Source organism: Lagenorhynchus albirostris, chromosome 10, assembly GCF_949774975.1.
Source record: "Lagenorhynchus albirostris chromosome 10, mLagAlb1.1, whole genome shotgun sequence".
NCBI classification, from domain to species: Eukaryota; Metazoa; Chordata; class Mammalia; order Artiodactyla; family Delphinidae; genus Lagenorhynchus; species Lagenorhynchus albirostris.
This window is the reverse complement of record NC_083104.1, coordinates 42870597-42897469: the sequence shown is the minus strand read 5'-3', so window position 1 is coordinate 42897469 and position 26873 is coordinate 42870597. Positions and strand designations below refer to the sequence as shown.

At 45.2% G+C, this 26873-nt stretch overlaps 1 protein-coding gene across 1 annotated transcript in view; it reads left to right on the top strand.

The window, feature by feature from the left end:
- The window catches only part of SCN10A (sodium voltage-gated channel alpha subunit 10), an 89108-nt gene that overhangs the window by 35865 nt on the left and 26370 nt on the right, over positions 1 to 26873 (top strand). Inside the window, exons 9-15 of the mRNA XM_060164061.1 lie at positions 5324 to 5465; positions 5610 to 5807; positions 6496 to 6666; positions 13262 to 13370; positions 15483 to 15721; positions 18347 to 18520; positions 25911 to 26270. Of these exons, the coding sequence (XP_060020044.1) occupies positions 5324 to 5465; positions 5610 to 5807; positions 6496 to 6666; positions 13262 to 13370; positions 15483 to 15721; positions 18347 to 18520; positions 25911 to 26270 (1393 nt within the window). The remainder of the gene's footprint in view (positions 1 to 5323; positions 5466 to 5609; positions 5808 to 6495; positions 6667 to 13261; positions 13371 to 15482; positions 15722 to 18346; positions 18521 to 25910; positions 26271 to 26873) is intronic.

Sequence of the window (26873 nt, the reverse complement as noted above, 5' to 3'; positions counted from 1 at the left end):
AATATTTTAGCAATGCAAATTCAGCTAGCAATCTGCCAGTTTGTGAGCTCTGATGCATATACATAAAGATGCTATGCTGTGAAGTACAAGTGCTGTCCTAGAGGCTCCCTGGGCTGGGGAAACACAGCGAGGTGATGGTGTGAGGCAGGGAGGATGTCAGGGAAGGTTTCCTAGAGGTGGTGACTGAGGTGAGATTGAAGGGTAAACAGGATGTCTCCAGGCTTGATGAACAAGAGATGGTTTGGATGGAGCCTTTACTTTTTTTATTTTTTTTAATTTATTTATTTATTTTTGGCTGTGTTGGGTCTTCGTTTCTGTGTGCAGGCTTTCTCTAGCTGCGGTGAGCGGGGGCTACTCTTCATCGTGGTGTGCGGGCTTCTCATTGTCGTGGCTTCTTTTGTTATGGAGCACAGGCTCTAGATGCGCAGGCTCAGTAATTGTGGCTCATGGGCTTAGTTGCTCCACGGCATGTGGGATCTTCCCAGACCAGGGCTCAAACCCGTGTCCCCTGCATTGGCAGGCAGATTCTTAACCACTGTGCCACCAGGGAAACCCGGATGGAGCCTTTAGATAGCAGAACAGAATGTGAGACAAAGCAAAGGGGTAGAGGGCCCCTCATGTCTGCCTGCTGCTTTGACCACGGGAACAGGTGTGAGCAGAAAGAGATCAGGCAACAGATCAGAAAGACTCATCCCTCCCATCTCCATGGCGAGGGGGTCTGGAACCCCGAGCCCACACACCCCCTCCCTGAGTGGCTAACAGCCCTATATTGCACGAGTGGAGGTGGGTGGGAACTTTATGGAGTTCTGCCTTCATCAGCTCCCCAGGAAAACAATCTCAGCTAGAGCTGAGGGGTGGGACTAACAGGAGAATTTGAGCAACACAGGCCCCTTGGCCTCTTTCTTCACGAATGCACTTGGCATTTGGTTCTTGAGTTCAGGAAGAGGGCTGTTCTGATGTCAGTTTTTATTTGCATTTGACTTAAATTGAAACCGAGGACCCGTCAGTGTCCTCCTCCTGTCTGGATTATGGCATTTCTCATGAGGATGGTTCCACAGTAGCCCATGCACTGACTGTGGTAAAGCTGTGGGGTCCATCCATGGGGCCCCTCTCCAACTCTGAGAGAGACCAGCTATCCTGCTGCATAGGTCCTGGCCAGGCGGGGAAGGAGTGGATAGGGCTGGGATGTTAAGTAGAGGCCAGCTTAGATGATGGGCAGAGTGAGCCCTGACAGGCATGCTGTGAACACCGAACCTGGGTTCTGTGCTGAGCTGCAGAGAAGCCAGAGCCCTGAGCAAAAGCTCACACTGACCAGTGACACTGCAGGGAGAAAGTCCAGGGTCTCAAAGTAGAGAACAAGTACCAGGCAATACTTGATGATTTTCAGCATTCTTTCACATACATTATTCTAGTCCATCTTTTTGGTAGCTTCAGATTAAAAACACCAAGAAATTTATTTCTGCATTTGACATACAATATTTGCTATGCTGAAGGCATCTTGCAAGAGCCTTTACACCGTGGTCTCATTTAATTCTCTGAGCAGTTAGCTGTTGATGTGTAGCAGCTATAGAGTGTTCTACGGCAGACATAGAAATAGGCTGCCCTTAGTGTTAACTAGCAAACCTACAGGTAATGGGTTAACTAGCTCCTTGGGAGAGCAGAACCAAGAGACTGTCTTTATATGTGGGTCTACAGAGTCTGGAAACTCGCAAATCTTCAACCAAGGTTGGAGACAGAATTGGGATTTAGTTATAATCAAGTTGTCAGGCCCTAATCAATTGTGTGGGTTCCTGGATGTGTGTTTGTATGGATGTCTGGAATAAGAAGACCCCCCAGGTTGGTGTTGGTGGAGGAATCCTGAAGTAGAATCCAGAACTACAAAAAAAGCGTTACTGTCTCCTCAACCAGGCCATCTCACTGGGGTGCAGGGGAGCACTCACATGCCTCATGCTTAGAGATGCTTCGTGATACCAACTCACCCTCTTACTGTGAGAGAGAGGGCAGTGCAGCCCTCGCCATCCCAGTGCTCACCAGGCAGTCATCTTCAATTTGGCCTTCCTTCATAAACTACTTGACAGTTATATTTCTCCTTTTAAATAAATCCATTGGCATCTCTGTCCTTTTAGACAGCTGACTTCTTCTCTCTGAACCCCAGCTTCCACATGTTTCTTTTTTTTTTTACATCTTTATTGGAGTATAATTGCTTTACAATGGTGTGTTAGTTTCTGCTTTATAACAAGGTGAAACACTTATACATATACGTATGTTCCCATATCTCTTCCCTCTTGCATCTCCCTCCCTATTCCACCCCTCTAGGTGGTCACAAAGCACCGAGCTGATCTCCCTGTGCTATGCGGCTGCTTGCCACTAGCTATCTATTTTACGTTTGGTAGTGTATATATGTCCATGCCACTCTCTCACTTTGTCCCAGCTTACCCTTCCCCCTCCCCATATCCTCAAGTCCATTCTCTAGTAGGTCTGTGTCTTTCTTCCCATCTTACCCCTAGGTTCTTCATGACATTTTTTTCCCCTTAGATTCCATATTTATGTGTTAGCATACAGTATTTGTCTTTCTCTTTCTGACTTACTTCACTCTGTATGACAGACTCTAGGTCCATCCAACTCACTACAAATAACTCAATTTCGTTTCTTTTTATGGCTGAGTAATATTCCATTGTATATATGTGCCACATCTTTATCCATTCATCTGATGATGGACACTTAGGTGGCTTCCATGTCCTGGCTATTGTAAGTAGAGCTGCAATGAACATTTTGGTACATGACTCTTTTTGAATTATGGTTTTCTCAGGGTATATGCCCAGTAGTGGGATTGCTGGCTCATATGGTGGTTCTATTTGTAGTTTTTTAAGGAACCCCCATACTGTTCTCCACAGTGGCTGTATCAATTTACATTCCCACCAACAGTGCAAGAGGGTTCCCTTTTCTCCACACCCTCTCCAGCATTTATTGTTTCTAGATTTTTTGATGATGGCCATTCTGACTGGTGTGAGATGATATCTCATTGTAGTTTTGATTTGCATTTCTCTAATGATTAATGAAGTTGAGTATTCTTTCATGTGTTTGTTGGCAGTCTGTATATCTTCTTTGGAGAAATGTCTATTTAGGTCTTCTGCCCATTTTTGGATTGGGTTGTTTGTTTTTTTTTTATTAAGCTCCATGAGCTGCTTATAAATTTTGGAGATTAATCCTTTGTCAGTTGCTTCATTTGCAAATATTTTCTCCCATTCTGAGGGTTGTCTTTTGGTCTTGTGTATGGTTTCCTTTGCTGTGCAAAAGCTTTGAAGTTTCATTAGGTCCCATTTGTTTATTTTTGTTTTCATTTCCATTTCTCTGGGAGGTGGGTCAGAAAGGATCTTGCTGCGATTTATGTCATAGAGTGTTCTGCCTATGTTTTCCTCTAAGAGTTTGATAGTTTCTGGCCTTACATTTAGGTCTTTAATCCATTTTGAGCTTATTTTTGTGTATGGTGTTAGGGAGTGTTCTAATCTCATACTTTTACATGTACCTGCCCAGTTTTCCCAGCACCACTTATTGAAGAGGCTGTCCTTTCTCCACTGTACATTCCTGCCTCCTTTATCAAAGATAAGGTGACATATGTGCGTGGGTTTATCTCTGGGCTTTCTATCCTGCTCCATTGATCTGTATTTCTGTTTTTGTGTCAGTACCACACATCTGTTTTTAAAAAAAGGATTATTGAGATGATTAAATTATAACATTTGTAAAGCACTTAGGAGTGAGAGAGGCACACAGTACGTGCTCAGTTATTGGACAGTGGTTTTTTTTTTTTTTTTTTTTTTTGCGGTACGCGGGTCTCTCACTGTTGTGGCCTCTCCCGTTGCGGAGCACAGGCTCCAGACGTGCAGGCTCATTGGCCATGGCTCACGGGCCCAGCCGCTCCGGGGCACATGGGACCTTCCCGGACCGGGGCACGAACCCGCGTCCCCTGCATCAGCAAGCGGACTCTCAACCACTGCGCCATCAGGGAAGCCCGGAAAGTGGTGTTTTGATTGTTGCATGTAATTGGTCACTGAACTTGGCTAACTGTGAGTCCTCCTTTGAAAGACAACTCTGCAGGTGATGCCAACTGGCTCAGGTTTTACTGACTCTGCCTCCCCTGGTGTCAATTTGCAAAGAGCTCACCATCTTATGGGGTCATGTCTGGGCAGCCAGCTAGCCTTCTCCAGGCCATTTCCCTTTACATGAAACTCTGACGTGAAGGTATTATGTTACCAGGGTGGGGTGGGGCGGGGGGGGGTACCTCTTCTAGGGCCCGAGATGAGATCTTGTCTAACACTCAGAAATGAATCATAGGGACTTCCCTGGTGGCACAGTGGTTAAGAATCCACCTGCCAATGCAGGGGACACGAGTTCGACCCCTGGTCTGGGAAGATCCCAGATGCTACGGGGCAACTAATTCCGTGTGCCACAACTAGTGAGCCTGTGCTCTAGAGCCCGCGAGCCACAACTGCTGAGCCCACGTACCACAACTACTGAAGCCCGCACGCCTAGAGCCCATGCTCCACAACAAAAGAAACCACCGCAATGAGAAGCCTGCGCACCTCAACGAAGAGTAGCCCCTGTTCGCCACTAGAGAAAAGCCCGTGTGCAGCGACGAAGACCCAACGCAGCCAAAAAAGAAAAAAAGAATCGTCTGAGGAAACGTGCATATTGACAAAATAAAACACTTTTTTGTAAATGAGTGTTTGAGCAGACAGCAGCAGGGTAGGGAACCTAGGAGAACTGCTCTGCCTCATGGCTTGCGGTCTCAGGATTTATGGAGGTTGGGTTAACTTTCTGGGTTGTCTCTGGCCAATCATTTTGCTTGTGCCCATATTTGGTCTGACTCAGGGCCTTTCCTGGCTGCACACACATCTCTCAGTCAAGACAGTTTCTATCACGAGGGAGTCTGGGAGGTTTGCAGGACTATTATGGGTTGGCACCTCCTCCGTCCTTTTTTCCCCTCCCAAATTCTTCTGGTTGGTTTTGGTGGCAGCTTGTTGGTTCCATGTTCCTTATTGAGACCTCTTGTTGTGAGACAACTCACGTAAGCGGTTCTAACCTGGCCAGGACGGGTGGTTTCAGTCAGTAATTCCCTAACATTATCGTCCCCATTTAATGGGCAAGAGAAACTGAGACCTAAAGAGACTGAATGTCCAAGGTCACTCAGCTAATAAGAGGTAGGCTAGGCCTTGAACTCCAGTCTTTGACTTCAAACCCTCAGGTCTTCCCACAACTCTGGACTGTCTTGCCCCCAGTAAGTGGGAGGCTGTGCAATTGACAGCCTTCTCTGTTCTTGCTGCAGCCACTGCCCTGAAGGTTATTTCTGCCTTAAAACATCTGACAACCCAGATTTTAACTATACCAGCTTTGACTCCTTTGCTTGGGCTTTCCTCTCACTGTTCCGCCTCATGACACAGGATTCCTGGGAACGCCTCTACCAGCAGGTATTGATCTGCATGTCCCCATACAGACTCAGTTGGAGGCTGGGGCATTGGCTGAATGGCTACATTCTTCCTGGAGGACCCTGACCATGTCAGGGGCCCAAGTTCTCTAGGTACAAGTCTCTCTTCTTTCTTTTGAATCTGCAGACCCTGAGGGCTTCTGGGAAAATCTATATGTTTTTTTTCGTGCTTGTTATCTTCCTGGGGTCTTTCTACCTGGTCAATTTGATTTTGGCTGTGGTCACCATGGCATATGAGGAGCAGAACCAGGCAACCACTGATGAAATTGAAGCCAAGGAGAAGAAGTTCCAGGAGGCCCTTCAGATGCTCCGGACGGAGCAGGAGGTCAGTGAGGGGTGGATCTTTGTGAAATCTGTTGCAGGTTGTACACTGTTGGGCAGATATCTGGACTAGCCTCTTAGAGTAAGACTGTCATTTTAGGGAACCATAGGAAGATTCATCTTATCTCAGGGACCATCTTAGGTTAGATTTTCTCATAAAAAATGAATGAAGAGCCTGTGCAAGTGATTCACTGAGGGGTGCTCTTAGGAGGAGACTGAAGGAAACAGGATGGGACAGGGGAAGAATTAAACAAGGAAGTGGCCTCAGCTAGATACTACCTTTGGCCTGATCCCATGGGGAGCTCCAGGGCATGACTTGTTCCACAGGGTTACCCCTACCTGGAGGCAAGAACGCTGGCCCTTTGTACCTCCATACTTGCTCCAGTCAAATGTATAGTCAAAGAAAGTTTTCTGCAAATCCTGCAGCTGTAACCCATTAGTAACTAACATTCAAGCAGCTTGAGATGAGGGTACTGACCTGGTAAAAGAGATCTGGACAGGGCATCAACAGAGTTTACTACAGGGTGTGAATGAGGGAGGTGACTCTTCCTGCCATGTCTTAATCCAACCACCACCCAGGTCCTAATCCTGATTTCCTCTGGTTTAGATGCCATCACCTCTGTGACACCCCATGTCTGGGGGACACACATTTATGCTAAGCTCATCCAGATACTGCTGTTCTTTCCTTTCAGGTGCTGGCAGCCCTGGGGGTTGACACAGCCTCTCTCCACTCCCACAATGGATCCCCTTTGGCCTCCAAAAATGCCAGTGTGAGAAGGCACAGAATGAAGCCAAGGGTGTCAGAGGGCTCCACAGATGACAACAAGTCACCCCAGACTGAGCCTTACAACGAGCACAGAATGGTAAGGGGCTCAGATTTGTGCCTTAAAGGTGACCCACCTTTCCAGCTGCCATGGACAATATGCTGAAGTGGGAAGAGGTTTGTAGCAGAGAGATATCTGGAGGCACAGAGACTAGGAGGACGTTTTGATAATACAGACCCTGCCTGCCACGCCCCCCAACCAATGGTAGCCTAAACTAGGACAGGGGCATTATGGATGGGGAAAAGGGTAGATTATAAAGACTTTTATGGGGACTCGAGGGAATAAACAAGATTGGGACTGTGGAATGTTGGAAAAGAAGGGAGAAGTCCAAAATGCCTCCCAGGTTTCCAGATTGGGCAGTTAGGTAGGTGGTGATTCTAAGGCAGTAACACTGGAGAAGAACCCTGGATTGTTTGTGACCTTGAACATGCTGACCTTGAGGTGTCTGTGGACCTGTGGACATCAAGGGTCAGCTTCCTTCTGATACTCTGATCTGCAATTCTGGAGCAGGAGTGGGATCCTTGTTCGTGATGCTGAAATCATTTACAAGCTTCTTTCTGACCTCATGCCTCAGCCCCTGCAGCTCAAATTCTCCCCTACTGTTGGCACAGGAGATCCCAGCACCTGTCTCTGTGATAACAATCCAGCCTGGGAATAACTTCAGTACCTCACTTCAGACCCTGTAGCAATTCTCGCCACCATCGTGACCCGCTACCTCCTACTCCAAGATTCCCTGTACTCACCAAGTTTCCTCCCACCAGCTCCTTCTCCCTTGAAAGTCCTATGTACCCCAAATATACCCTTTCCACAGGCCTGAGAGATAATAACCCCTTTGTGGTAGAGTAGATCCCACAATAACAGTATGGGAAAGGGGATCAACATGGCTATTTTTCAAGGCTGCTGACACTTCCCTCCCGATCTCTTTTCCTTGTGCTCCTCTGAAGGATGTTCTACTTTTTGGAATAGGATCTCTACAACCCCCAGACTTCTGTGTGCATGGACATACACAGGCACACTCCCATGCACACTGACCTTAGACACCGACACTTCAGCATTTATCAGAGTCTGTGCCCTTCCCTTCCTTGCTCTGCCTCTTTTGAGCAGCACCTGATATGGACAGGGCACAGTTCAGAAGCTGTTTCAAAGGGGATTTGACTAGGGCTCTGACAACCATGGAACAGGATGAATCACAGCTTCCGTGGACATGTCAGTGACACTCTGAATTGGGCTTTAATTTCTCCTATTCAGTCAGCCTCGCACAGATTAGCACTTGGATGTCCAATAGTTATCTGGTGTGTGTCTGTGTGCTTGTGTCTCCAGCTAGGTTTACCTTCAAAAGGAAAAAGAGGAACCATGTTTTGTTAATTCAACAACACTAGGTGCTTGTTATAAAGAGTTGACTAAAACACCGTCCATTTCCCAAGGACTTCCATTTGGGTGGAGGAGGAAGATATAAAAATAGCTGTGTGTTGAGTGCTTTATTAGGGACACATAGATGGTGTTTGGGGAATAGAAGAGGAAACGTCTACTCTTATGAGGGCGAGGGTGTATCAGGAAAGGCTTCATGGAGGAGGGGATAATTTAAGTGAATAGTAAATAGTGAGTAGGGGTGTCCTCTAGTAATTGAGAACTGGGAGGGTTTGGGGAGGAATATTTTCCAGGCAGAAAGGAGGTCATGTTTATGCAAAGACAGGGAGGCATTGTTTGGGTACTTCCTTAATACTAACTGATTAACTGGAGTCCATTCAATAAGGCATCCTCTTCCTTCTTTCCCAGGTGTGTTATTGTAGTAAATAGACCATAGGAGGTTTTAATAAAAAGCCATTTTCTGACCAGCAGTAATGAGAGAGAGGTTGGGGGTAGCACTTAGCAGAGAGACACAGCAGGGGTTTCAGGGAACACACAGGAAACCAGTTGGTTTGCTTGGAGGATGCATTTTAAAGGCACGTCCGATACTTAGATTCAGAGTTCATTGTCCACCATTTGTCAAATAGGTTAATTGTGAAATATTAGCTGGTGGCCAAGGAGGCACTGCTTGTCAAATACGGGACCAAAATTTTCTTCTTAGTTTCTTGGTTTGCTTAGTGCCCAAGTGCATATAACTCAGTTGTCCCATCTTTAATAAGGATATGCCAATTCTGTTCCTTTGCTTCAAAACTAGGAAGGATTCGTGGATTTTTATGAGTTCAATGTCCTTGGACATATATTCTAGGGAAAAAGCACTGTGTTTTTAAAATTAATTAATTAATTTTTGGCTGTGTTGGGTCTTCGTTGCTGCGCATGGGCTTCCTCTAGTTGCGGTGAGCAGGGGCTACTCTTCGTTGCGGTACGTGGGCTTCTCTTGTTGCGGAGCACGGGCTCTAGGCACGCGGGCTTCAGTAGTTGTGGCTCGCAGGCTCCAGAGTGCAGGCTCAGTAGTTGTGGCGCATGGGCTTAGCTGTCCCATGGCATCTGGGATCTTTCTGGACAAGGGATGGAACCCGTGTCCCCTACATTGGCAGGCGGATTCTTAACCACTGTGCCACCAGGGAAGTCCCTAGTGCTGTGGCGGACTTTAATACTGAATTACAGTGATGGTTGTTGAACAGGACTGGGCTCCAAATGATCAAGAAAGCAAATTTCACTTCTGTGGGAGAGGGGGATAGGTCAGGAGAGCTTTAATTGACAAAGTGTCCCAACTTTAGTAATTTAGTAAATAAAAGGAATTAAGGAAGGGGGAAAAATTCAGCATTATGATCAGAGTTTGATAGGAAGTCAGTATTTAGATTTTAGAAGCACTTTCTATGAGGTGAGGACAGAATTGATAACTTGTCTGGTCAATATCGTGGTCGTGGGAACTAGCTAACCCAGCACACTAACTCTCCAGGAGCTCTGGGCCTCTGAATTAGCTCCTTTCCTCTGGCAACTGTACGCCACACAGTTCCCCCGGAGGAAGATTTTGATGGGAAATGTTTATTGATTTGGAGGAATGGCACTATTCTTCCAGGAAATTAGGCTGCAACTCTCCCTTCAATCTCCCCATTGTTGACTGTTCAACGTTTGCCTCGCGGGATCCTAGAAGCTCATTATATTACAAAGCTCTTATCTCCTCCTTTGCAAAACAAACTCTCACACCCATATAGGCTGGATCTAATGAATTGTCGAGCCTAATTTTCAGAAAATAAGAGCACTCGTTTGTTCAACAACCCTTTACTAAGCTTGTTCCTGTACTGGTGTACATAACTGTCTACTGAAGTCACAACTTTGCATTGAAGCAGGGAACTTAAGATACCTTTGTCCAGCACCATGGCCAAAGGCTGGCAAACAACTGACCCATCTGGGTGACAAGGTTGTCCTCTGACACATCCTTGGCCATGATGACCTATTTGCTGATCTTGAACATCTTGCAATCTCTTTTTGATCTTGGCCCTTTCCCAGGCTGTGTCAAGAATACTCTTTTCCTCTCTTTTCTCCCCATGTATACCTAGAATACCCCATAGGTCTGTGTCTTTAATTTTCTATGGGAAGGTCACGAGGCTGAGGGCAGGGAGGTGGGAGTGGGGGTGGGGGTGGGGGGGGAAGTGTTAGGTTCCAGATTTGCCTGCAGGATGCTCTTCCAGCCTGCCTTCTTTCTTGCTCTTTTGGGGCAATGCCCAGTCTTTCCTAGGCCTCACCTCGGGGAGACACCAGGCTAGCCATGGCAGTGTGTTCCATTTCCAGGCCCCTGGCCGAGACATCTCATTCCCTGATGGGGTCACAGATGATGGAGTCTTTCCTGGAGACTGTCAAAGCCATCGGGGCTCTCTGCTGCTGGGTAGGGATGCAAGCCAGCAAGGCCCCCTCCCTAGGAGTCCACTGCCTCAAACTCCCAGCCCTGGCTTAGGGCGTGGAGAAGATGGACCCCCAACATTGCCCACTGGTGAGCTTGCCACTGGAGCCATCGAAGTCTCGGTGAGTTTGTGAACGCTCCAGACTCTTTGGGGCTGCTCTCCGGCTAGAGGCCTCAGGCCAAGAAGCCCTGAGTGTCACCCGTGGAAGGATCCTTTAGACATCACTCTGCCCAGCACCTCCCATCTACCCCCATTTTACAGACAAGGCAGGTGAGACCCAGAGGGAGTGATTGGGTTTAACTGAGATCAAACAGGTATTCTGGTTTACTCTGCAGGACGGTGATACAGACTATTTTCCAATTGATATCATTTTTTCCCCCAGAGTTTATCTGTCCCTACTCACTATCACGGCTTTAGAAATAGGCCTGTTTGCTTCCTGGACGAGTGTGAAAAAAAATTAAAGGTTCTTCTCTTCTTGCCTGTGACTCTGTGAAAACTACCTTGGGCTTGACAATTAAGACTCAGAGAAATCCTGAGAGGGGCCCCGGACAGATCTTAGCAGAACAAAGTATCCCTGACTTTAGTTGGAGAAGCAATAACTTGCCAAAATGCACCAATTAGGCAACAGTGACTAACTGGCCATAACTCTTAATAGAATAATCACAGAGTGTAATGGCAAATCAGGGACTCCTCATTGGATTGGAGCTGTGATTTAATTTAAGCTCTCCCTCCATCTTCAGTAATGATGCTTCTAGTGTTTTTTCTTTTCTTTTCTTTTCTTTTTTTTTTTTTTCCGGTATGCGGGCCTCTCACTGTTGTGGCCTCTCCCGCTGCGGGGCACAGGCTCTGGGCGCGCAGGCTCAGCGACCATGGCTCACGGGCCCAGCTGCTCCGCAGCATGTGGGATCTTCCCGGACTGGGGCACGAACCCGTGTCCCCTGCATTGGCAGGCGGACTCTCAACCACTGTGCCACCAGGGAAGCCCCATTTTGGTTTTTTATTGTTGTTGTTTTTTGCCCTCTGGCCAGCCCAGGACACACAATGGTTTACAAACCGACTTGTGAGCTGACCATTATATGGCTCTAGTGACTTGGATAAGTCTTACAGTGTTACCTTAGCTCCATCTCTGACTGGATGCATGGGATTCAGGGTCCCAGCAAGAAACAGATGAACCACTGCAGTGGGCAAGTGGAGAGGGTTTATGGAAGTATTTACAGAGATGTGCGCTGGGCTCAGGAACTAAGAAGGGGCAGTGAGGCGCCGAGGAACTAGCCACAGTGGGAAGCTGTAATAAGCCTAGGCTTAAGGGGTGAGGGGAAGGACCAGAGCCCAGCAAGACCTGCCCCTTTATGTGAGAGGCAGCCTGATGGAAGGTGGCCCAGCCACAGCCCAGCAGGGAAGAAGCCAGCTGGCAGATAGCCAGCTCCTCTCCTCCCAGCCTCGGATCTCCTGTCTGTGCCTCCCACTGGCCAAACCTGACCAGAACCAGAGGGTGAGGGTGATGCAGTTTGCTCAGGTCACCCTCCATGGGTACAGAGCAGGGCAGAGATGGTAGAGAGTAGGTCTCCAAGACCTACCAAGAGAATCACCAACCCAAGTCCTCAAGTCAAAGCCAGGCTTCAGGGTCCTCTTGGAGGTACTTTAACTCTCTAGAAAATGCCTCATTCAGGAAACCGTGTTATTACTCTGTGGATTACCACTTTCCTGGATATTCCAGCCTCGATTCATTTTAGTGAAATTATCTGGCTAGTGCAAGATTAACTCTTTAATCCCTTCCATGTCACATGGACCTGAACATCAGTCACAGCTGTGCCATTTACCAAGTGAGCCACCTTTAGCAAGTCCCTTAAATTCTTCAAGCCTCCATGTCTCCCCTTATAAAGACCTTATAAAAAGGTTTCTAAATGGCTGAAGGGTTAAATGGAATCACAAAGTGCCTTCATTTATGTACACATCTGACCAATAACAGCAGTAGATGCTAGAACCTTTTGTTGAGTCCTCATGGTTGAGAAATTTCTAAACTTTCTTTATATGTACTATATACCTATGAGCTTCCCCTACAGCAAATCCTCAATAAATACTTGTTGAATTTGGACTCTGAATGGTTAGTGCAGTGCTGAGTCAGCTACAATGGGCCTGGGACTCCCCACATCCAGGGTAAGTGTGTGACTAGAGTTAGGGCCCTGGCACAGAATCCAGACAGAGCTTCCAATAAAGGCCCAGAGAGAGAAGAGTCAAAAGGATTGTGTCAGAAACTAAGAACTGAACAATCAAGACACAACAACTATTCCCTCAGAAAGAGAGAGACCATGTGGAATAGGAACTGGGTTGTATGTTGGGAAGAGAAATGGGCCTCTTAGGAGGGAGGTCAAGGAAGCCTATCATGGAGTAGGAATTCTCTGTAAATGTCATATGCGCAGCCCGGCAGAAGTCCAATAATGACTGCCTGGCCTGATGCCCTTGCAACTCCCACTACCCTTTGGTAGAAACCTCAGAGACCCTTGAGGCAGCCCCCTCCCCACCCTGGTGCCCAGGAACCTGTCTTAGGGAAGGACTCTGCAAAGCCTCAGGTGAGGCCAGGTCATCTGTTAGCTACGAACTCAGGCTCTGGTTGCACCCCAGCTCCGTGTCACGCTGTTCCTCACATCTGAGCTCTTACCCCAAGTTCATGGAGTAGCCCCTTTACTCCAAGCATGACTGCAGAGGACCGTAGCTTCACTGGGCAGCTCGCAACCACCGAAGAGAGGCCAATAAGAGGCTGAGTGATCTGTTTTTGCCACTGAAGACTTTAGGGGAATGTCTTGACTCTTTTTTTGTCCCAGCAGGCATCTGATGCAGGACAGAAGACTTACTTGACAGCAGAATACTTGAATGAACATTTCCGAACCCAAAGGGCAATGAGTGTTGTCAGTATCATGACCTCTGTCCTCGAGGGTAAGTATTGCTCATTGGAACTTCCACTCACTGTGCCATGAGGAGTCCCCATATGAGCAGAAGATGGGATGCCCCAAACCTGTGTCGAAGAGCACCCATCTCTGTGTCCTGGGATACTCCTCATTTTTATGCCCTTGTCCCCATTACCCTTTATCAGCGTGGTTTTTAAAATGTGGATAAATTTTCAAAAACAATAGAATCCACTGAATGAAATGCTCTAATTCATTTCTTGTTCAAATTAACATCTGCTTCATATGTATTCACAAAACTGGATTTTAAAAAGTGATCCAGCAGGCACAGAGAATTTCAAGCTACCACTCAGGTATGCAAGAAATTTAACAGTCTTTAATTTTCAAACATGGAAAAATTGTTCCCATGTGTTTCATGGCAGTGACTTTTATGGTTATAACTTAATTTCTGTCTCAAGCTCATGCTGAACATTAGAAGGCAGTTTAAGTAAATTAATCCTTCAGTTTAACTAAATCCTTGTCAATTCAGGGTTCCATCAATCAGGTGGGAATCCACTCAGCCTCCCCAGGGATGGATCTAAATTCTAACTGCTTACACCAAGCCACAGGGTGGAGGAAAAAAATGGCCACCTGGCACTCAAGTACCAAAGAGCACGGCTATATCCTTCTCACCCTGAGTATAAGACCTGTCTTCTTATCCAGCCTTTCTTTTGCCTCAGGGCATGGAAAACATGGCCTTAGTCATATCTAGTTATTCATCTCCTCTGGACAAATTTAAAATGTCCTGAGCTGGAGGATGGAGAAAGGAGTTTGGATGTTGGTGTGTCCCTGAGAAGGGGCCCTGTGTACTCTCCTCCCAGCCCTGGGCTGAATTCTAACTGTAGGGGAGGGCATGGTGGACAACAGACAACAACAACAAAATGTTTGAGTGATTTGAAAACAGAACCAACCTGTACCTTACTTTCTAGGTGAAGCTGGAGGCGGCAAGTCTTAGACAGAGACCCTCATGCCTAGTATGACACAGAAACCGTAGGGTAGCATGGGCCAGTAACATGCCTGGGTAGAGAAGAACTGAGGCAGCCTCAAAGGGTGCTCTGTGGCCCCAGCATGACAGGAGAGTATCTGGATGATCACCTTGTTCCCACTGAAGGCTGCAGAAGGAGATGAGTGAGAGACAAAGAGGGAACAGCCATCTCCATGGCTCTCCCACCAGCGACGACCAAATGGGAACATTGATGACTCAAGTGAAATACACTTGGCAATGACTTAGGACCAGCTCAACCCTCCACCAACCTTCAGCTCCCCAGAACTCAGACACAACTTCAGATAACGAAGTAGTAGCAGACGCTGAGTTAACCAAAACAAAGTCCCCTGGTTGGAGACTTGAAGTATAAATTGAATTCAGTTACGGGAGAGAAAACCCCGTAAGCTACATTTCTTGCATAACTGAGTTTGTGTTTTGAGAAATGTGTACCTATGCTAGTAACAACAGTGTTGTTGTTATTTTTGCTCATGGATAACTATTTAATAATTACTCATCAGCAGAGAGTGAGGATTAGAGAGGTGGAGGAGGAGGGAGAGGTTGGAGGAGAGGGAAGGTAGAGAGAAATGCTGGTCTGGAAGATTGAAGGAATGAAATGGAGAAACACAGGGCAGTGACAAGCTGGGACCAGTCAGCGTGGTTGTGGATTTTTCCCAACCAGGTTCAGTTGGTTGGGCGCAGGTACAGAGTCATCTCCATGTTGGGTTTATTCAGAGTTGGGGTTTTGCCAGGCAAGTACAATGGAGGCGGGTGAGGGCAAGGGAACTGAGGTGTCTGCGAGGGAGTATAAAGGGGGTGGACATGAAATGTAAGCTGGGTAAGTTGAGAAGCAAAGACATGCATGACCTTTGCGATGGATGGTTAAAAAGTGTATGGTCCATGGTTTGGAGGACTGAATGGGGACAGAGGTTGGGTTGCACTTGCTAGACTACAGGGGCTCAAAAAGGAGGAAAAGGGTGAGTGCTGAGGTGGAGATGGGAGGTGTTATAAGGTGTTATAATGGGAGTTATAAGTAATGACAAGGTCTAGAAGCTGGCCATGGGGTGGGGGTCTGAGTCCATGCCCGGCTGAGAGCTGTCATTGACCACACCTGTGATGCAGAACTCGAGGAGTCTAAACAGAGGTGCCCACCCTGCTTGACCAGCTTGGCTCGGAAGTATCTGATCTGGGATTGCTGCCCCACGTGGGTGAAGCTTAAGACCCTTCTCTTCGTGATTGTGACGGACCCCTTTGCAGAGCTCACAATCACCCTGTGCATCGTGGTGAACACCATCTTCATGGCCATGGAGCACTACGGCATGAGTCCCGCTTTCGAAGCCATGCTTCAGATTGGCAACATTGTGAGTGCCCTGGCAGCCACTGCCTGTGCTGTCAGATCTGTGGGGCTCTGGGTGGGGTAGCAGCATGCCCTCATTCACTGGAGTGTTGATCTTGCTGGCTGAGAGCAGTGTGGGAGATGTGTAGACACTTAGTGCAGGAAGTCAAGTCTGGAGGACCAGGCTGAGCTGCTGGGAATTGCTTTGGGATGAACGAGCACAGGGAAGTGGACAGAGAGAGCCCTGACCTAGGGGCAGCTAGCCTCCCCTTTGCAGAACTTAGGACAGCCACCTGAATTCTCAGCATTGCAGCTGCCACTACCTCAAAATGATGATAAATGCCACTTTCCCATCTAAAGACAACCTATGGACTTGCAAATTGCCTTCCAATTTTATTGCTTTTGTGACTGCAAAACACAGTGTCTGTGGTTTTTCAATGCTGTCATTTAAGTGCAGAAGAGTGGGGGAGGGAGGGGAAGATAATGAGAGAGAGGGAACCTGGGATCATGCTTGCTGTTGTCACAAAAGTGTCAGGGAGTCAGAACTTTTTTTAAAATCTGGTTCAGACAGGACTTTCCTTTAAATTTTCCTCCATAACTTTGTAGTATAATTTTCTTTGAACAACACAAAGTCCATACTGGATTTCCCTACATGCTGAGTAAAGTGTCAGACTCAGAGGAGAACTGTCCTCAGCCTGTGCCCCACAGGAACAGTAATGATAGCCAACTTTATTTGATCACCTACTCAAGACCAGACATGGCCTCAGATGCTTCTCATGGGTTATCTCATGTTATTGTCACAAAACCCCAATATGGTAGGTACTATTATTATGCCCCTTCACAGATGGAAAAACGGAGGCACAGGAGGTTAACTAATTTGCCCAGGGTGCTAGAGGTGAGTAAGTGACAGCATCAAGATTTGAACCCAGGCCAACTGGCTCTGAAGCTCACACCTCTCAACTCCTGGGTGCTAAACCCCATCACAGGACGTGCTAGTGTGTGTGTGTGTATGTGTGTGCGCACATGCACACAAGAAAAGCAGAAGCTGTGAAGGTCAGGGTCCTGCCTCCATGTCCACACCACTGTCCACTCCACTGCAGGTGGCTTTCTAGTTCCACCAGGACCATACAGCTCTTCTAACTCCTTGTAGGCTGCAGACTTAGGTGGAAGGAGGGGTCCCAGAGGAAATGTGACTGCTCTTCTCTAGAAATCTCCCCCTTTCCCAGAATCCAGGGATGTGAAAATGATGCCAGTAGGTTCTGGGATACTGTGGAGCCAGCATGCCTTACGTTTCAGCAGCACCTAGACTAAGAAGACACATGCTATGTAAAGTTGATACGAAAAGGGGAAATGGAAAGAGAAGGGAAAGCTTATTGCCAAGAAGTCATCATAGACCCCAAAGGGTCAGATGGAAGAGACCTCTGAGCCCGCACCTTGTTTTACAGTTGGAGAAGTTGAGGCAAGAAAGACCAAAGGCCTTTACCACTGTGACAGAGCCCAGTGACATTTTTTAAAAAAGAAAGAAAGGCAGGCACTGTGTGGTGCTTATGATGAGTCAGGTGCTTTATAAGTGTTTTCTCAGCGTCACAACGCGCTATGAGGTTATCACCACCCTCGCAGCACAAAAGAGAGCCTTAAGACTCAGAGAGGTTCAGTATCCTGCCCAAGGTAGCACAGGTGGGGAAGGTGGAGCCAGAGGTGACCCAGGTCTCTCTAGAGCACAGGACCTCATCGCCCCACCCCCACACCAGGCTGACTTGCCTACAAAGGGCACTCAGTAGATGCTCTTTGCATCTCACAGTTGCCGTCTTGTGGCATCAGTCAAGTCCCTTAAACTCTCAGCCACTTCCTTCTCTGTAAAAGGGATGTAACTACCTCTGTTTCCCAGGCTGGCGAGAAGCTCTGATGAGGACAAATGAGAGAAAAACACCTAACTCTGATCTTTGGTTTCTTCCTTACCTGTCACCCTTCCCTGCTGGTTGTTGTGTGATCCAAGCCTGGCCCTGACCTCTCTCAATGTCAGAATTCTATCCTGTTTAAGACCATTAAAGATACTCAGAGCTGAAAGAATCTTAGAGACAATGTATTATTATTGTTTTTACTAATAGCTATTATTGATTAATGAAGTACTGTCTGCCAGGACCTTTGCTAAGAATTACGTATGCATTATCTCACTTAAAGCCCATTATACAGATGAGGAAATTGAGGTAGAGAGGATGTACTCCTTGTCCAAGCTTATACAAGCTAGGAATGGCTGAGTTGACATTTTTCTCTGGGTCTGTGTTGCCCCACGATCCCTGCTTTTAAACTACTGAACCAGATTGACTTCTCATTTACATAATTATATAATAATTATTATCCTAATGATTATCCACTTACTCCATGTCCAACACCATTCAAACGGAAACACTGGAGCATGGAAACACTAATGTGTATTCCCTGAGCACTGATCCAGAGATTTCTCTCTGCTGCCACACTGAGTGTTCCCATCCCCAATCCGTCAGGAGCCTGCAGATAATATAGAAACAGAGTAAAAACGAGGTAAAGGGATTTGCCACTTTATAAACACGACATTTTCCCCCTGCTCTATTTGTCATTGTCACCCGACCCCACAGACCCTGCTGAGATGGATCCCTGTTTCTGTCCGCAGGTCTTTACCGTGTTTTTTACTGCTGAAATGGTCTTCAAAATCATAGCGTTCGATCCCTACTATTACTTCCAGAAGAAGTGGAACATCTTTGATTGCATCATCGTCACAGTGAGCCTGATAGAGCTGGGTGCGGTCAGGAAGGGGAGCCTGACAGTGCTGCGGACCTTCCGCCTGGTAATGTACTCTTTTGGCAACTTGGGGAACCTCCACGTGGACATCCAAGGAGGCTCCCCGCTGGAAATGGACTCTGTCCTTTGGAGACCCCACCAGCCAGCTCCCTCTTCCTCTTCGTTCCCTGTGGGGGGAGGCAGGGCATGGCTCCTGGGAGCCAGAGACGTGGTGCTTTGCACTTACTCAAAGTGGGGGTGTGCCCTTTCCTCTCTGGGCCTGGCTCCCCTCATCTGCGCTAAGAGGAGACTTCCTAGCACCCTCTTGTTCTCTTACCAAATAACAGTAAATGATAATCATAGCAACTACTCTTTCTTGAGTTCTGACGATGCATGAAGCACAGAGCTAAACCCTTAACATAACACATCTCATTTTATGCCTACATCACCCTGAGAGAGTTGCTTTTACTATCACCACAGGTAGATGAGGGAAACTGAGACAGAGTGGTTAAATGATGGCCCAAAGTCTCCCTGCTGCTGAGTGAGCCTCAGACCTGCATTTCAAAGCCAGGCTGCCTGACTCCAGAGTCCCAGCTCTGATCATCCTCTGATTCCCTTGGTCCCCAAATCACAGCCCCAATATCTCACCCACCTCAAAAACTACCTCCTACTAGCCTCCCATCCTGGCTCTTCTCCCAACTCAGCTCCAGGATGCCTTCTGCAGGATGTGTTCCCTTATTCTTAACAAAAGAGATGTCCCCCTGATGTCTGTGTCTGTAAGGCAAGTCACCCACCTTGTTTTATTTCTTCAAGAATATCGTGGCCCCTGCACTTCATTTTAGAATCAATTTGACAAGTTACGTACCCACCTACACACAAAATTGTTGGGTTTGGGGTTTTTTTTTCTATTAGGACTGCAGTAATTTATAGATCAGTTTGGGAAGAAATATAACCTTTATGTTATGTAGTCTTCTGATCCACAAAAATGGCACACAATCTATTTATTTCAGTCTTTCAATAGTTTTATAATTTCTCCAATAAGGGACTTCCTGCATATCTTTTGCTAGATTTATTCCTAGATATTCCCTAGTTCATTACGCTATTTCAAATGAAACCTCTTTTTAAATGTTCTTTTCTGGGGTTTGGGTTGGTTTTTTTTGTTTGTTTTGGTTTTTTGCTAGCACTTTGCTATTTAATATTTTTGGATCCAGATAGCTCTGTTATTAATTCTCATGACTTATCTATGCAATCTTTTAAATTTGTTAACAGAATCATATCATATGCAAATGATGAGTTTTGTTTCTTCTTTTCTAATCCTTATACCATTTGGTTCTTTTTATTACATTTCTGTGCTGGTTAGGACATCCAGTACACTGTAGAAAAGATGTGTTAATAGCCACATTTTTGCTGTTTTCCTGATCTCAGAGAAAATGCTTTCAGTATTTCAGCAAGTCTGATATTTGTGGCAGGTTTTTTAAGAAGATTTTTTTAAAAACTCCTTTATCAGTTTAGGAAGTTCTCTTTTTTGTTTGTTTGTTTTTGTTTTTGTTTTTTTTGCGGTACGGGGGCCTCTCACTGTTGTGGCCTCTCCCGTTGCGGAGCACAGGCTCCGGACGCGCAGGCTCAGCGGCCATGGCTCACAGGCCCAGCCGCTCCGCGGCATGTGGGATCCTCGCGGACCGGGGCATGAACCCGTGTCTCCTGCATCGGCAGGCGGACTCTCAACCACTGCGCCACCAGGGAAACCCGGAAGTTCTCTTTTGTTAAGAATATTAATCATGAACGGATGTTTAATTTTATCAGACAATTGTTCTGCATGATTAAGATAATCACATGATTTTCTCTAATCTGTTAAAGCAGTGAATTATACTAATTGATTTTCTAATGTTAAATAAACTTTGCATTCCTGGGATAAACCCAACGTGATCGTGATACACTTTTTATACATTGGAAGATTCAGTTTGCTAATAATTAGAAAAATATTTTGCCTCCATATTGATCAGTAATATTTGGCCTGTAATTTTCCTTACTTGCATTGTCCTTGCTAGGTTTTAGTATCTAGGCATCAAGGTTATGCTAATCTCCGTAAAAAGAAGTGAGGAATATTCCTCTTCTTCGACACCCAATCTTTGGGTAAGACTGGAATTATTGTTTCTTGTAAGTTTGGTAGAATTCACTAATTAAGCCATCTGCAAGTCAATATTTTTCTTTACTGATTTAATTTTCTTAATGGCTGTGAAACTACTCAGATTTTCAATTTCTCGAATTGGTTTTGGTAAGTTGTTATTTTTCTAAAAAATTTTGCTTCTTATCTAAATTTTTAATTTTATTGACACTAAGTTGTATATGCTATGCTGTTACATTTTAATGCTCCATATCACATGTACTTATGTTATCCTTTTCTTTCTTTAAAAATAGTCATTTGTGCTTTCTTTTATCTATTTTTATTAGTCTCGCCAAAGATCGTCAATTTAATGTCTTTTCAAAGAACCATCTATTAGCTTGTCGATCCTCTCTACTTCATTGGTGTTTTCTATTTCAATTAATCCTTCATCTTATCTTAATTGCAGCTTACATTCCACATATTTTATTCTTTACTAACTTCTTAGGTTGGAATTTTCAGCCTATTTCCTTTTCCAATATATTCATTGAAGACTTCAATTTCCTTCTAAGAACTGCTGTAATATGTAGATTTTTCCTTATTTTATTTATTTATTTTTTAAACTTATTTATTTATTTTTGGCTGAATTGGGTCTTTGTTGCTATGCACAGGTTTCCTCTAGTTGCGGCGAGTGGGGGCTACTCTTCGTCGTGGTGTGCGGGCTTCTTATTGCGGTGGCTTCTCTTGTTGCGGAGCACAGACTCTAGGCGTGCGGGCTTCAGTAGTTGTGGCTCGTGGGCTCTAGAGCGCAGGCTCAGTAGCTGCAGCGCACAGGCTTAGTTGCTCCACAGCACGTGGGATCCTTCCGGACCAGGGCTCGAGCCCGTGTCCCCTGCATTGGCAGGCGGATTCTTAACCACTGTGTCACCAGGAAAGCCCCAGAATTTTCCTTATTGTTTGGTTCTAAATATTTCCTAATTTCAAATTTGATTTATTCTTTGACTCAAAGGCTAATTAGAAGCATGGTTCTTAATTTTGAAATGTATGTGGTATTTCTAGTTATCTTTATGCCATTGAGTTCTAGCTTAATTGTATTATACTCAGAAAACATACACTGTATGATTTTAATGCTTTGAAATTTATTGATAATCTCATTTTGGCTCAGTATAGTGAAAATGTTCCTTATGCACTTGAAAAGAATGCGTCTTCTGCAGTTGTATGGTGCAATACTCTGCATATATATCCATTGGGTAGAGAAAGTTCATTGTGTAGTCCAGATATTGTATATCCCTGCTTATTTTAGCAATTACTGAGATGGTAGTGTATAAAAATATCTTTCACTATGATTACGGCGTGATGTTTCTCCTTACGGTTCTATCTGGAGGCTATGTTATTAAATGCATACATATTTTAAGTTATTATATCTTCCCAGTGGAGCGAAACTTTTATCAGTGAGAATTGACCTTGTTCATCCCTAGAAATGCTTTTTGCCTTAAAAGTCTCTGTTGCCTGTAGTAATTAAACAACTCTGTTTTCTTTTAGTTTGGAATTTGCCTGATATATCTCTATCTATCCTTTTACTTCCAGCCTTTGCATATCTTTAAGGTTGTTATATGTCTACTGTAAATAGTATGCAGTCAGATTTTGGATTCTTATTCAATCCACTCTTTGTCTTCTAACCAAAGCATTTAGTCTACTTATTTTATTGTGAATACTGATAATATTTGGATGTGTGTCTATCATTATATTCTCAGTTTTCTATTTGTTTCCTCTGTTGTAGCATTTTTGTTCTCTCTCTTCTTGATTTATTTTGGACTGTTTGTTTTTCCTTGTTCCATTTTCCTCCTTTATTGGTTTGGAAACTAAATACTCTGTTTCTATTCTTTGAGTGGTTACCTTAGAAATGACAGCATGTATTGTTAACTTAAAGTCAAAAGTTAGCTAAAATCTTTACTTTTCAGGACAACTTTTTATTCCAGTTACCCCTTCCCAACTTACTATCGTGTTAATTATTTTAATTTTATCTTGTTTTTAAAAGCTATATGACTTAATTGATGATAAATAATTCCAGATTTGTACAAACACTTCTGAAAATTCAGTAGCTTAGCCCAATAAAGGTTTATTCCTCATTCATGTCATAGTCTGATGCAAGCCAGTCAACTCTAGGTGGGACTCCTTCTAGAAGTGACTGTGCCATATCTGAAGGCCTGTACAACCTTCAAAGCTTGCCTCCTGCTTGTGGAAAGATGGCAAAGTTTACACAGTCAAAGGCTTTTTTAGTCAGGGCTCATGGTTTCTTTTGCAATACAATTCCTTCAAAACTTAGATGGTTTCAGACCTCTGTGTGTGTTATACATCCAGAGTGCTTTCTATGACAAAGTTCTCAGTTCTGCTTTGTTTCTTTGCTCTCTTGTCCTCCTGCCTCTCTCTGCCTCAAATGGTGGCTACGCCATTAATAGCATCTTTGCTAAGATGTGCTTCATTTCATTGAAAAATTTAACTGGTCTGGAACTCATAAAGACTTAATCCCATTGCTCACTCTTTGAGATCTAAAGCAATGTACTTCCCTAAACCTTCAAGACTCTAAACTTCTGGATTATTTTATTTTATTTAAGTATAGTTGATTTGCAATGTTGTGTTAATTTCTGCTGTACAGCAAAGTGACTCAGTTATACATTAAACTTCTGGATTCTATTTCCTTTTATTTCTTATCAATCAACCAAATATTCCCTGAACTCATCTCTTTCTTGTAATGTCTTGACAAACGTAACCAACTACAACTGACACATGATACTAAGGTTCTGTTTTACAGACCCTTTGCCTAGTGCTACTGGTTCATGATCTGCCCCAGAATTATTGCAGACCATCGTTTTGCCCCTGCAACACAGATCAACACTTTCCAAGGATTCTTCTATCAGTTTCCTTGTTGTACACCACGTGATCACTAAGCCAGTGCCACATATCCAATGTGTTGAAATGGCTCTCTGCAATGTACGAATTTCTACATTACTCAAGAGAAGTACAACTAGTTGTAATGACAATCTCTAAATCTGTGAGTTAACATAATAGAGGTTTATGTTTACAGCATATTCAGTGCTGGTTGGGAAACTCTCCTGGTTTGTCTGCTCCAAGTAGTGACTCAGTGACTCAGGATGGTGTGATGTCACCACCATCTTCAATGGGTGGCCTCCATGGTGGCCATAGGAGGGGAAGAGAAAGTGCATGATGTTTTATGGCTCTGCCTGAAAGTAGTGTACATTACTTCTGTCTCCATCTCCATTCCATCAGCCAGAACCCAATAATATGACCTCAACTGTTTGCAAGTAAAGTGGGAAAACAGTCTTCCTTTGTGTCTGAGAGGAGTAAAAGTGAATGGTGACCATATAGCCAGTCTCTGCCCTACCCCGTGAAACTTTACTGTTGTGTCCATTCAATGTTTGTTTTGATTCACTCTCTTACTTAGCGCTTCCTTGCTGTTTATCCATTCTTGCACATAATACGTTCCTTCTGGGATCACTTTCTTTCCGCCTGAAGTGCATCATTTAGAATTTCTTTCAGTGAGTGCCTTCTGGCAGTAACCTCTCTCAGTTTTATCTAAAATTTGCCGTTCAATTTGCCCTTATCTTTTTTTTTTCTTTTTAATTTGGTTGTGCCGGGTCTTAGTTGCGGCAGGAGGCCTCCTTAGTTGTAGCTCGCTGTCTCCTTGGTTGTGGCATGAGAACTCTTAGTTGTGGCATGCATGTGGGATTTGGTTCCCTGACCAGGGATCGAACCCGGGCCCCTGCATTGGGAGCACAGAGTCTTAACCACTGCGCCACCAGGGAAGTCCCATGCCCTTGTCTTGAGAGATATTTCTTATGGGATCTCGCCTTAATGGTGGGAGAAATTCCTGTTATACTGTCTGCCTTAGGCAGCCCTGGGATGTGTTTCCTGATTGCTGTGCCTCATGAGACCATTAAAACTTATGCTCAGATTCATCAGTTTTGCAAATGTCTTCAGAGAAAAGCTGACTTCAGCGATCTGTTTATATCTCTGAATTCCCGTAGTTCTTTAATTTTTGGCTAAAGAATTACTTACTTTATTGACAGATCATTAATGCACTTAAGATTTTATTATCTAGCATTTTTAGTAACTTTTTGATGGAAAGGGGAACCCAAGGGGGACCCAATGTAGTCTACCATATTAGTCCATCTTCTGATATTCTTCACAATTTCGAGGCCCATTTCATCACCAAGTGGTGACCTCCTCAGTAGCGGGCAGAGGTTAGACTTACCTTGCATTCTATTCCAAAAGTAAAGCATCCTCATTAAAGTAAGTTCCAGATTAGATCTGAGGTGAACACAGACCGCCTCCATCACAAAGAAGAATATGTATGGAGCTTCCTGCGTAAGAGGATTAAACCTTGGGACTTATTGCTATGTTGGGTGATAAAACTGCTGCTACTGTGTCCAGCACAGCATCCCAGCTCCTTGGCCAGTGCCTGGCTCTTAGTAAGGGCTCCATAAATACCCCATGACAGCTGAGCTCATATATTTCTTTCTAACAAATTAGAGAACCACACAAATGTATTTTTTAAATGTTTAGGCATCTTTATGCATGGTGCTTTTGTTCTCCTGTGGGACTTAGCACATTTGGGTTTACAGTGAAGACTTTCTGGGTCTTTGCCTTATCTCTGCAACTAAACCATTAGTTCCATGAAGACAGGAGTCCACAGACTTCTCTCCATATACCTCACAGGCTAGTACAGTGCTATGTATGTACATGGCTGGTGTCCAACAAAGTAGGTAGATTGGTTGGTCAATTAAATAAACATATGAATCCCAGGTTCATGAAATCACAGATACTTGCCATTTCAGAGATGGTGGGGGTAAAAGATGTTGTCCAAGGCCTCAGGATGAGAAATGCCCCAAGATGATGGGTAGCCAATACCTCTCAAATGCAGTGGGTTGTGCCCTACCTGCAGGAAGGTAGCCTCTCTTCAGGTCAAAGGTGGGCTCTTCTCACACATTTATGAGCTCCATCATACCCCACTCCACCCTACAGAATAGATCTACATCCAGGAGGCTTGTGGCTATAGAACAGAGTACACGTCACATGACCAACACCCCAATATGAGACCCCTGACTTTGCCACAGTCAGTGGAGCACATTAGTAGTACATAGGGACCATATAGAGTTGGTCATATTTTTGAGTAACTGGTGACATACGAAGAAAGGTCTTTGAAAGCAGCTTCCCGGGATCAACCCACATTGATGGAATGAGCTACCTTGTGCTTTTTTTGTTTCTGGCCAAGACTTGAGATGAAAGGTGATGGAAGCAGCCACCAGGACCTGACACAGTCTCTGTTTCTCTGCAGCTGCGGGTCTTCAAGCTGGCCAAGTCATGGCCGACCTTAAACACTCTCATCAAGATCATTGGCAACTCGGTGGGGGCTCTGGGGAACCTCACCATCATCCTGGCCATCATTGTCTTCGTCTTTGCTCTGGTTGGCAAGCAGCTCCTCGGGGACAACTACCGTGACAACCGGCGCAAAATCTCAGCACCTAACGAAGAATGGCCACGCTGGCACATGCACGACTTCTTCCACTCCTTCCTCATCGTCTTCCGGATCCTCTGTGGAGAGTGGATTGAGAACATGTGGGCCTGCATGGAAGTCGGCCAGAAGTCCATCTGCCTCATCCTTTTCTTGACGGTTATGGTGCTGGGCAACCTGGTGGTGAGTGCATGGGCAATGCAGGAGACTTCCATATTATCCTAGAAAGTTTGACATTGCACATGTCTTGCCCACATTGTACCTCCCTGACTGAAAAGTCTTCATACTTTTCCAAGTTGTATGGGACACATAAGAGATATCTGTTGGGAAGCAGCTGGAATAAGCCCATATGACAGAGCAGGGAAGACCTGATGTAGAATCCCAGCTCCACCTCTAGTAAAGTTGGGTGACCCAGCACAAGAGACAATCTCCCAAGCTTTAATTTCCTTAAAATCAAGAAAATAGTGCTTACTTATGGGCTTACTGGGAGAATTAAATTACAGGAACAACATACACAAATTGCCTAGTGCAGTTTCTGGGCCAAGGCAGGAAGTCAATAAATGGTAGCTGTTAGTTGTTGAAGGAAAATTTCCCTTCCCCATTCTGGGGTTCTCAGAAGGTATTTCTGTCGGGGGTGGGGGGGAGTAGAGTTACATAGGTTCTAGCTAGGAGCAGGAGGGGAGGCACAATGGGACAAGAGGAAGGAGAGGAGCTGGATCCTGGACAACATCCAATGCCATGACAATAACAAAATCCACTCTCAGGTTTGCGGGGAGCCCCTCTGGA